This window comes from Ixodes scapularis, unplaced genomic scaffold (assembly GCF_016920785.2).
Source record: "Ixodes scapularis isolate PalLabHiFi unplaced genomic scaffold, ASM1692078v2 PGA_scaffold0__279_contigs__length_252992795, whole genome shotgun sequence".
Taxonomy (NCBI): Eukaryota; Metazoa; Arthropoda; class Arachnida; order Ixodida; family Ixodidae; genus Ixodes; species Ixodes scapularis.
This window is the reverse complement of record NW_024609835.1, coordinates 214,065,578-214,078,530: the sequence shown is the minus strand read 5'-3', so window position 1 is coordinate 214,078,530 and position 12,953 is coordinate 214,065,578. Positions and strand designations below refer to the sequence as shown.

The 12,953-nt window shown below is 43.1% G+C and overlaps 1 protein-coding gene across 1 annotated transcript in view; it reads right to left on the bottom strand.

The window, feature by feature from the left end:
• The window catches only part of LOC8037246 (glutamate-gated chloride channel), a 228,367-nt gene that overhangs the window by 111,426 nt on the left and 103,988 nt on the right, over nucleotides 1-12,953 (bottom strand). Inside the window, exon 4 of the mRNA XM_040504603.1 lies at nucleotides 10,640-10,863. Coding sequence (XP_040360537.1) covers nucleotides 10,640-10,863 — 224 coding nt within the window. The remainder of the gene's footprint in view (nucleotides 1-10,639; nucleotides 10,864-12,953) is intronic.

The window sequence follows — 12,953 nt, the reverse complement described above, 5'->3', positions numbered from 1 at the left end:
TATGGTTAAACGGTTACCGGTATGGACCCGTTTATTTTCATATGGGCGCCAAATGTTTTTTTCAGTAGGGTTATCAATTCGTAGAAAACAAGCCCGTCTAAGTTTGTTCCATAAAATTTATTTCACTAATGAGACGCTGCGTAATACGCTAATTATACCTCCTCTTTACGTTTAACCTAGACTTGACCGTCAACACAAAGTTGGAATCCCATATGCTCGCTCCAACGTCTTTCACCATTTCCTCATACCGTCTACATCCTTTCATTGGAACCACCTGGACGCACCCATAGTCTCGATTATAGATGACGTCCTTTTTAAAAAAAGCCTTGGAATGTATTTTTTTTTTCAAATACACACTGTTTGTATTTCCTGTGTGTCTGTGTCTGTGTTTTTTTAATATCTCATGCAACCACTTTCCCGTCTGCAATGCTCACGCACTGAGGGTAACATAAATAAATGAATAAATAAATAAAGTAACTATATAAGAACAGAATTATATCTTGAAAGTGAAATTCACTCGGCGGCTACTCTAAATCGCTGAGCGCCTGGAAGAGAAGATCGATACTTCACTGGTGCGCAAACGCACCAGGGAGGACCATAGCAAACATGCCTCCAAGAAAGCCGCTACTAACGACACTACAACTCAAAATGGCCGGATGCGACAATACGCCGACATCCCCCCTTCCCACTGTCTTTTCGCAGTAGAATTGTCGCGAACTGGGAAAAAAATGACCAAACTCCGACTCTACATCTTCATCATGCTACTCACCCACTTCAGGCCCTCCTCCTACAAGAAGTATGGGGAACTCACTCTTCCGGGCTTCTAGCAATTCTCCAACTCCATCATCAAACCACGCACTCACAAAAGGCGGCAGTTACAACACGCACCCAACGTTGTTACCTACGTACGGGATGGCATACCCGCCATACAGATCGAATCGACTACATAGATCTCCATCACGCAGGAGAAAGTAGCCATTCCTCGCCGACCAAACATCCTGGTCCCCACACTACTGGTCAACTTATACATTAGGCTCAATTCTCCGAGATCTGCTCAATACGCCAACTATGTTTCAAGCACAAGACAACGGGCATACTGATAGGCGGGAACTTTAATAACACTCACGCCGCCTAGGGCTACATAAGCGTCAGCAGAACCGGAAGACAGATATACGAGCTCAACTGCAACAACCTCATGGGGCTCGCCAACGCTACAGAACATCCCACAGGTATTGTCAATATTGTTCAACGAGATACGTATCCACGCCTAACGTGGATGGCATAATCCATAAACGGGACGCGGACAACGACTTTCCACTCCTTAGGCAGCGAACATTTTATTCTAGAAATTGCTGAAAACACGTAAATTACGATCACCGATGGCAGACAAGAGCGATAGTTACCGTCAGCCCATCGTCAAGTGAGAAAATGTGAGGTAAGACATTCAAACTGCCCTCTTTTACTACGCATGCGGAATGGGAGAGCACCATCAGCACGCCCAGTTACACGTACACCTCATAGGTCACCAACTCACCACCAACACCGCAAGTAGATAGGCTCGTCCTCGCGTTAGTAAACAAGAGGCTGTCTATCCTGAATAACTATCGCCTACGCAAAAACGGAAGAACAATACGACATTCTCTAGACGCGGCAACGGCGGAAGACCAAGTGTACTCGTTGGAGCACTCCAGTAGATACTGATGTCGCACATAGAACGACCCAAAGTCGTTCTATGTGTATGACCTGCCAACAAGAGCGTCGACCATCGAAGAGGTTAGTGAGATTTATACCGAAGCCCGTTGCATAATGCATGTTGCGAGAATGAAACTAAAGAGATGCACATATAACTAAAAATCCTAAAGGATATTTTCAGACAAGAAACAGAAGAGGCAGACCTGTGACCGTTGTGTCCTAGAGTTCTCAGAATAATCTGGAGCACCATTGACGACGTTTTTTGTTTTTTTTTAATTTTCACTTGATTCGATTCTAATATTTTGAAAATTAAAATGAAAACAAAACGTTATCTTCTGCAGGTATCCACTGGGATGTTTGATTGTATCTTCTGCACCCTCCATCATAGGTGTCAAGATATTGTTCCAGAATTTGTGGGAAGAACAAATAGGTCGGGATGAAACATTACCAACAAAGATTGGAGGTAAATGGGACATCTGGCGCAATGATGCGCGAGATATATGTAGGAAAAATATAGCACGCTTTATATTACACTCGATTTGCAGTGCGAAGTCTAGTTATGTGGTTTATATATTCACAGATGAAGGTTCACAAGCTTACGGCGCAGCTGTTTATATGCGCTCATTGAAAACTAACGGAAAGGTAGAGACACACTTACTGCTAGCTAAACCGAAGTAGCACCGATTAAACGACTAACACTCCCTCGTGTAGAACTAATGGAGCTCTTATCAGTAGCCGACGAATCCAGTATGTCAAGAAAACCTCTTAAGGCAAGAAGTATAGTTATTATTTGTGGACGGACTTTACGGTTACATTGAAGGGACGGGAAGGGAAGAGAAGGGGAGGTGTCCAAGGGTCAAACAGTTGATGGAACACATTTGTCGCCAATAGAGTAATAAAATGCAACAGAACATTGACATGTCGCGGTGTAACTTCTGCCCTAGAAAAGAGAATCCAGCCGTCTTTGTCTGCGATGCAGATCATTCAACAACAGCCTCAACAATCCACGAACGTGACGAATCATCAATTCGCTCCCTCGAAACAAACGCCACAAAAACATGGTGGCAAACATCCCGCTAAGGTATAACTTATCTAAAGAACAGTTCGTACAACGTACACTTGCACATTTTTCTTTATACAGAAAAAAAAAACAAAAAAAAAAAAACGAGACATTGGAGATTGCCCCGAGCCGCTCGCATCCGTTGCCTTCGAGTCACAAGCGGCTATGGACGCCCAATCTTTGCTGAACGAGCTCAACATTACACTACACGGGAAGAAACGTACCAGCACCCCGGGTCCGGACCACATCACGTACGCAATGTTGATAAATTTATCCACTGCACGAACGGAAGCACTCTTTTTATCAACGAGGCATTGCAAACCTGAGGAACCCCCCCCCCCCCCCCCCCCCCGTAGCAAATCGCAAAGATCATACCGATCTCCACGCAGGGAAAACCACTCGATAACGTCCCCAAACTGAAGTCAATCTCTCTCACCTTATGCGTTGGCACGACAGTAAACAAAATGACGCTCGAGCGGGTCGAGTAGCATCTGGAGTTTCAACGTACTTAAGGTTACAGCGTGTTGGGATTTCGCAATTATGTTCCGACACAGGAAACTTTACTTTGGATTTAAGATGACACACTCACAAACCCTAGCGCAGCGCAAACCAGCACCGTCGTCGGCATCGACGTGCACAAAGCACTTGACTAAATGGTTCAAAACCCCGTCTTTGAGAAGACGCAAGATTCCAATCTACTAGCCTCTCTTGTTGCCTGACTTTCTCATGATACGTTACCTTATTTCCGTCATGAAACAGCACTACTGTATATCCGACTAAAGGTTGACAATCACCCCAGCCCCACCTATCTTACCCCGGCAAAAATCCAGCAAGGACGGTTTCTCTCTCCAAACTCTTTAATTTTGCCTTAAAGGACATTCCGCCTCCTTTCAGGACGATACCCGACCTTAAAGTGATACTACAATAAAATTTCGGCGTTCATTTTTCGGTCTATATGTGTTCAAAGGAGCAGTATCACATTGAACACACCAATATCTTGTTAAAAATGTCACGAAAATGAATTTTAAATCGAATGAACCATTAGCAAAGAGCACCCGGCGGATGTCGCTAGCGCCTCGTTTGTAATGCCCTTCTAGGAACCTTGGCTGCTAGTGACGGTAACTACCTCGCCTCCGGCCACGACGAGAGAAGAGGGAAAGGAGGAACTCCCCTCTTCCCGAGTATTCCTTTTGTTTGTCCCAGAAGTCGCTATTGTCCTCCTACAAGATTATAAAAGATTAACCCGTCACGTAAAATTCGTACAAAAGTACACGCTTCGGTGGCTGGAACGACTAGGCCATCCACTCGACGTCAGCCTCGCCGTAGCTTTGCTCGTCCCGAGACGAACTACGTCACGATTACATTGGATGTCACATAATCTCCACTGGTTGTTCTCCGAGCGCTTGCCAAAGTGGACCGTTTGTAACAAAAAATACAGCCACCAGGCTCAAAATACAAACAAGCGATTGCCACTTACGAATATTGTGGATCATATTCAATCTATTTTTTAACACGACGGGTATGTTTCAAATTTCGTTGAAGTATACCTTTAAATTTTCCTTATTCCCAGACGACTTCACATTGTGGTGTTATCAGAGCTCCCCAAATGAACAAGAAACAACCCTCCAGAAGGGCTTGGACACTATACATGCAAGCTGGGAAACGATTGCACTTAACGGGGCTTCTGAAAAAGCGGAATATATAGTCGTGCTGAATTCTAACACACAGAAAAAGACCTTCGCTCCCAAATTTAACCAATTCCCGCGGGAAAATCTATTGCCCGAAATTTCGAAAAACCGGTGACGACGGTCGACGAAAAAGGGGACAACACACAAAACGTATTTTGAGACGTTTTGTGTGTTGTCTCCTTTTTCGTCATAGGTCGTTTCCAGTTTTTCAAAAATGTGTAACATCCAACCAGCTTGCCTGCTTACTCACTCAATGTTATATTTAACGAAAACGGAAAATCCGAATCCTAAGACTCTACTTAGACCAGATCGGATCAGAACGTACGTGTCTTAGAAAAATATGTAGTTAAAATTTTCTGAACGTTTTTTTTTACATTTTGGGGGGGCTCATATTGAATTGTTTAAACGTTTTTGCCTTATTTTAGATTCTATTTGGCCAGTTTACTTAACGTCTAGTTAAAATTGGCCACGTCATTTTTTTAGGATTTCTTCTGACATAAATTTTGTTGAATTGTTTTTGACGGAACCGCAAATTAAAGTTAGAAAGCACTGGATTTGTTTTGTCGATCGTCACAATATGCATTTTGGACTTTGTTAGGAAATGGTGTCCTTTTAGTACATACACATCCCACGAATAAATATTAAAAACAAGCACAAACACCATGAAGCACTCAGCACCAAAATCGTAGTCCCGTTAACTGCTCCAAAGCCTTATGTAGCCAACATATTGGAAGTAATCATTTGGCCGGTGACCACCTCAACACTTACTAAAGTTCCAAGTGTCCGATATCTTTCTCGGAAGTCTGTCAAAGGGAAGAGAATGTTTCGAAGTTCGTGAACTCTATCTCTTAATAAAAGCATTGGTGCAACTAATAATAATGCGGCGTAGTCGCTAAAACTGCGTCCACAAAAACGGCTTCTGGAATAAATGGTATCGCGTCTCTGCATACCACCTCCCAGGACGAAGTGAGTCAAGGCGGTTGCCCCACTTCAAAAGTTTTTATTTCGCTTTTCTTAATTGGTTGACTAGTTGAATAGGGTTATTAAAGTCACGATAGTCAATTACATACTGAGAGTGACAGGGCCTGTTTTTCAAACGCCTGGACCCCAGCACAGGCCCCATGCCTTCCCTCGTGCTTTGACTGCGCGCTCGCGCTCCAGGGGCGCAAGGCTCCGAAGCGCTGTCAAGTTTAGGAGCTCGCGCTGGAGACGGGAGAACTAAAGAACCTCCCTACGGTTCTCACCTTGTCAGAGCCTATTAAGAAACTTTCTGACCTCTGACATTTCGTCAAGATACACCATTGTTCAATAAAAAGTACACAGAAAGTATTTAGCTTTACTATTCACACTGGCTACAGAAGGTCAACTGACTATATTCAACACGAAGTAAACATAACGTCCGCAGTATTTCTGATCAAATTTTCAACAGGACGTCAGCAAAAAATGATCAACGTAGAGGTGATAGAAAGTCAACAGCTGTTCTTTTGACTCAGACAAAAGAAAATCATCAGAAAAGTTTCAACCCAAGATCAACAAACTTTAAGTTGACCATGTCATCAAGAAGTCAAAATCAAAAGGAAGTAGTAAGAGTGAACAAGAAATCAACACAATATCAACAAAAAGTAAAAAAAAAAAAATTATATGGGTTTGTAGAACCAGACATCAATCGCCGTCATGCCGGACCCTGCACGCGAACGGGGACCATATAAACAAAACAAAAATGCATTTTTTCTCGTTTTATAAAATAACATAAAGGAATGATGTCAATAAATTTTCGTTTTATTTATTTTTAGAAACTGTGCTACAAAAGAAAGTCTTTACAACCTCTTTTTAATTGTTTTTATGAATAAGTCTACAAAAGTACTATTATTTTTTAAAGTTCTTTACAGCAATCAAAACAAACTGCGTTCATAAAGGAATTCAGTAGGATCTCGAAAAGTCAGTAAGAAGTACAAAAAAAAAAGATAAAAAAAAAAGACTGTTGAGACCTGTTTTTGTAATGGGTTGTTCCCCCGCACCGCGGAGCAATACTCGCGCATACTACGCACCCTCGAACGCGAATCGAGAAGGCACTATGATTTCAAAGAACGCACAGGATGACAAGTGACTGAAGCCCTCGTGATCAGCCGGATAATGTGCGGCCTCCCCTACTACACGCTCTGGAAAGGGCAGACCGAAAAAACTTAATGCGCTCCTTTTAAAGGCGGCCCGACTCATCACTGGCCTTCCCAAAACACCCCTAACGAACAACTGCATTCCACGGGGACAATGAACACCCTCGAAGAACGTCTCGACATCGCCAGGGAGGCACAGATCCAGCGCTTTCAGACCTCGAGGAAAGGGCGTGAGATCCTGGAGGACCTCAGCTACGACACTTGCAACCTCCCATTCATACCCCCCTGGACACCGGCGCTACATCTCACATACCTTCCTCTCCCAATACATATGAACGACGGAAAGGGCAAGCAATAAAGAGCCCGTGGAGCTGCTCGCCTCGTCGCGGAACACGACGCCAGCATCATTTACACGAAGGGAGCGTATAAACCCGACACTTAGGAAAGCGTGGTTGCTACTGCGCAGGAGGCCAAAAGCCACACCTTCTACTACCACAACTGTCCGTCGGGCAGAGATCTCGAAATCTAAGCCGTTATGAAGGCTTGGATTTCGAGATATATAGTTGCTTCTACGACCGCGTACAATACGATCAGACAGCTAGGAAGCCATCAGACGAGTTCAGGGGAACACACTTCCCCATCATCTACACCTTAGCCGTACACATTTACTTCCTACCTGGCTACTTACTGATAAGCGCCTCCTTCTCCAATAAGCCCACCGGCTCGCCCCTGATACACTGTCCTCTCCGGAGACCCTCACTCTCATTCCCTCACCGAAAGACTATGACCCCATAAATACATCGGTCCATGCTACAGTCGCAACGCACCCACGAACTACATGATCGCCGCCATGCACGAACCAGACTTCCGTGCCCCAGAAACCTTCTCACAAGCCAAGAATGCACATCTATCAGACAACCCGAAACAGGCACGCTATGCACACCACACATTCGATACTACATACTCAAGCTACCGCGCCAACCTAAGTGCGCGGCATGTGGCAGTTTACCCTCAAACAAACACGTATTGTGGGTCTGCCCCATCCCAAACCGCAGCCATCTTAACATTACGAGCAGACTCTCCCCTCCCCTCCTGAGCTGGGATGAAATCCCCGAGTGAATATTATTCCTACGCTTCTGACTCCTCTTTAAATTACGCTTTGTAACACTGAGAATATTCTTTTTGAGGGAAGCTAGATAAGATATATAGGACTGGGGAAGTAGTGGATGCATTCATATAGAATTTTAAAAAAAGACTCTCTTCTGAAATATTTTGTTACACGCGTTAATGCAAAGCCGACTGCAGAGACGTGAAATATTCAGAGAAAAATATATAATCGCAAAATAGGTGCATGTGCCCACAACATGGGCATAACAATATCTTCCATTGCTCCCCAATGAATATAATTATCTCATCAAAGCTTAATAAATTTATACTGTTACTTCCAGAAATCTTTGCGATATACGGGGGTTGGAACCGGAGCGCGTGGTATGAGATCGTGACTGGACAGTTTTTCAGTGTAAAACCTGGGAAGTTGGTACATTTCTTCGTTTTTCTTGTGTGATGATCCGGGAAACTATAAGGTTTGGAAGAATTTCAAAACTGTCGTCCCGATGCACGTGACAGTTCGAAAGGAGCCATAGGCACGGGCGCCACAATTCACTCATCGATCGAAAGGTGCTTGTTAGACACAGTCTTCAGCAATTAAATGGTGCGGCGGGCAAAATAAAAAAGCGCCACACACCGAGCACTAGTTTGAGCGTCTTTGCACCTGCATATTACCAAATATCAGCTCGTAATAATTCCTACTAGTATTCAGTGTACAATAACACCGTCACTTTCAATCGTGTGTTCCGTTATATCTTGATGGGTCTTGGTCGTCAAGCTAGGTGTCGGAAAAGGCGGCAGATGTGATATGCCGTTAAGGGAAAAATGCAAAGGTACGAAAACCGATTTATAGTGTTCTCGCCAGCTTTCTCGCTATGTCAATATACAAGCCGGTACACATTTAAAAAAAAAATCGCAAAAAGAATGAGAGCAAGCGAAAATCGTTTCAAGGTATTATACAAAAAAGTATTTAATTTACCCAATTGCGAAAATATGGTTGCTTTAGGAACGTATTTAAGATTGTTTCCATAATGGTCATCTACGCGGGTTAGAGTTTGAAAAATATATAGGTTACTACGTGGGTTTTTATTTTTTTATTCTAGTGAGATTTTCGGTTGGTATTTCGCGCATGTGCTTAAACCAGGAGTCTGCATTTTCACGCGGCTTTTTCTTTTCTGCAATATGTTTTGTTGCTTTGGTAGTGAATCCAAAAAATGTACAATAAGAAAATATTTGATGTAGATATGTTCTCAACTATAAGCGCGGAGGGAATACTTTAATTTGGCGGGACTACCACCCAGACATAAACCGAGCCCTCGAAGATCCTATTGATCGAACTCTTAATATACGCCAGTTCTCCCGAGATACTCTCGGAAACCAATGCGTCCTTGGCCGGTCTTCGTTCGGCCCAACTTTCCTAGATCCAATGTTCATCCTTTCTTTCGACTCCCTGACAAGTGCGTATCGAAGAAAACCGGCGGGCTCGCCGTGGTAAACATTAAGTAAGGCCGGTGCACCGGGACATAACAAAGTGAATAAACCGGGCAATATACAGTGTGATTAATCACAATTCAAATCTATTCATAAAAAATACACCTGACAAAGCACTGCAGCGGTTTTGCAGGTTAGTTATAGGGGCATAGGGGCATATCATAAGGGAATAATTCTCAACAAAAAAAGCCAGATAATTGAGTACACCTTGTTAATTATATTTGTAATTCTTGTAACTCAACATATGGTTATAAGTATAGACTTGCTGAGCAACACCTAAAACAACTAAATCAGTTACTTTTGTTAGAGATCTGATGCATGTGGAAATCGCGGAGCCGCGCTGAAAGTTACCCCTTGTGCAGCATGCATACGGCGGGGATCCGAAAACGGGGACGATAATGGAGAGTTTTAACATTGCGTGTAAGAGTAAACGGATACGCTATGAGTTTGCGTTAGCGTTGCGTGCTCCCCACTGCGCAAACGCGTCGTCCCCACGCGCCAGTCCGAGACAGCAGTTTCGGCTCCTCGCACGCACAATGTGGAACAGGCAACGCGAATGCAAACGCAAAGGAACTTGCGTTTCCACGCATACACAATAGTAAAACTCATTTACCTATTCATCTGCGCTTTCGGATGAGTGCGAAGGGCCATTTGTGCGAATGGAAAGTTAATCGCGCCCCTGCGTTTACCACGCACAAACATATTTTTTTGATTTGAATGATTTAGTGGTTCTATATTATGCTCAGCAAGATTCTTATTGAAACTATATGTAATTCTCACTAACTAAAAAGTTAATCAACTAATCTAAGCCCATTATTACACTTATGGTGACTATCGGCGTCTAATATTGTGTATCTTTGGTCGTATAACACACTGGCACAGACCCTTTAAGAAAATATTTTCGAATTAAAATAAACACCAAGTATGCATCGTTTTAACCAATAAATAAGTCTTATGCAGCAAACTATGTCACAAGGCCTCTCAGTTAATACCGAATCTACCGTTACTTTTACAAAAAAATATAAAGCCTTCTACAGAAGAATAGGCTTGTCATTACACATGACGTTCTCGACACTTTAACCTTTCGGAGTTTATTCCTAGCTACAAATTACTTCTGGCCCCTCATCGTTAGTCAATGTTCATTCACTTCAATAAAATGTGGTTAACCTTCTGAGGATTTACCAGAAAGGGTCTACAAAATCAATTACAAATTGCTACGGATAATAATTTTTTTTGGCAGTTTTGTGCTGCCGGCAGATACATCGCAGTCCACAATAGAACACGAAATTTCACTCAAGCTACGATGACTTTCCTTCAATTTTTTCTCAGACGGTTTTTTCAGTTGAGCGTCTCAATGCGTTGCATTTTTCACATGTAGTTAAATCGAGTTTCAATGAACTAAAGGTTAGTACGTCCCTAGATTTGCGCCTCGCTATCGCATCTTATATATCCCCGATGACACCGCAGATTAAGTTGTGTAAACGTACCTGAGCATGTACAAGATGTCACCAGTGGGATAAATCCTGAGAAGAACGTTTGGCACGGTCACAAACTGAAATTCACCATGCTTGGCGTTGGGAAAGTAGACGTCCGGTTTCCAGACTCGTTTTACAAGGTTGGGGTCGTTCAAGTCGAGGGACCTTGTGAGGTTGGCGTTCTTCATCCGAAGGTCAGTCCATGTCTGTCGCAGATACAGATCCACGTCGTAATCCTGAAAAGACGTAGAATGGAACTTAATTAGATATGGTGTGCTTTCTTTGTAAAGCAGCTGTTGAAGAAAAATCAGCCACGATGGCTTCAAATTGTAGTTTCGTTTATGTTTTTATTACTTACAGCCCTTCAGAAGTAAACACAAAATATATATGGTGCTGAATTCAAACCAATATGTGAACTACCGTACCAGTATATTTGTCTATACCAATATAATATTCATACGTATAGGTGTATAGAAGTGCTTTGCTCAATTTAAAAAGCCTTGAGTGTCGCTGGCAATTCAGTAAACAATAAGAGTATATTTCGGCACGATTAATTTATATAAATCTCCTGAAAATTCAAAAATACCGCTTCTCTACGTCTTCATATAGCATCCTGACTTTGTTAGTGTTTGAGATACACGACGCTCCTGAAACGGTTATTTCGTAATACATCTGCTCGAGCAGATACGCAGATTGCTTATAACCCGACAAAAAGAGAATCTTTTTTTTTCTAACTGTTTACCTATTTTTTTTTAAATGTCCAAAAGCATCGGTCCCAAACACTATCCGCCGGTGGCCTACACGTCCATAGAGTAGAGCCAGGGAACAAGCGCCAGCGCGAGGTTCCGCCGCTGGAAGTAAACGAAAACACAGGAAAAGTGGTCGTCTGTCGTTCTTGCCCGTCCCTTTTTCCCTTCATCATATTTAGTGGAGAAAATAAAGCAGAGCAAACGTTCTTAGCTGGTCGCCAGAACAAGTCATTCCGGAATTTTTTTTTTTTTTCGGGTTCGTGCTGTGAATGTTTAGCACAACAACGCGCATGAATTGGTGTAAATCAAAGATCATGATCTTTATAACGCAATGAATGCAAAGGTTACCTAGCTGTGTTCGGCGGTTTCTGTTGGTCGTTCACCAGGAATTATCATCGTTATGCATAATGTGCTTCAAAAAGCTTGAAAAAAGTTGAATAATTTTGCCACCAAAATGATTTGACCAAAATTGAGAATCCGGACATATTTAAAAGTATATCCTTCAAAGCCGGTAAGTTTGCTGTGATCGTGTCAAAGTAGCAGCAAACCGCATTCGCTTGACATGTTCCTTTTTTTCTGTTTATATTAAAAGTATTTTGTATTTGTACTGGTTACGCATCAAAATAAAGCCGGAGGACCTTCGGAAGAAGGTAAAGAACAGTCCCGTCGCTATATTTAAATTTTAGGGCGGAAGTTGAGCTTCTAACTTCTAACTGTTATATTCAAGCGTGCTTTAGTGATGCATATTATAAAGACCCTTCAAAAAACTGGAAAGGGGAAAAAGCTTTTCTTTTTCTTTTTGATAACTCGGAGTTTCGTATAGGAAGTGGAAATGTTTGCATGGCTGCGTTGGCGGAAGAGAGGGCGTCCACTGAAGATATTGTCGGGACAGTGTTTGTTTTTATTTCTAAGCTTGATACGACCGATGGCCGTGGAGCCGTTGGGGCTTCCTATATTTAGGGTCACAGACGGGGCCGAGGAAAATATGGCCAGCAGGGATTCTTGGCTTCAGGCATGTGTGTCTGTTTGCGACGATGGAAACGCAGGAGGAAAAGGGAGACGGATAATAGACTAGCCGCCCTGCCGGCGTTATGGCTTGGGGGTCCGAGGTATTGGGGCTAGCGTTACGGTACGGCTGGAACGGTTTGCAATGGCGGAAATAATAAATAATTTTGGCGCTGTGAGGCAGGAATGGAGATAAATGGCAGCAGGCGTTTAGACTAATATTGTATAAATATAAATATCTTCAACACTCGAGCGGGCAGACTTCACCCTTTCAGCGGTTGCTCTGTGTTCAGGACAATTCCCGCTCCAGGAGACACTTACTTGCGCAACACATTATACATTCACGTAATAATATTGTCACGAATGGCAGTGGATGAGGTGACAAAAACTGCAGGAAACGAAAAGGCTAATGGGGCGAACTTTGGTTTAAAGCAAAAGAGAAAAAGGCTAGCGTCGCAGGCGTCGATGGCGCCGTAACAACAGGAACGAGCGCTGCGGCGAAAATGACTGGCTTGTCACGCGGAGCCCCCTTTGTACATGCCTTGGCTTCTAGAACAATCGGCGTAGACGGG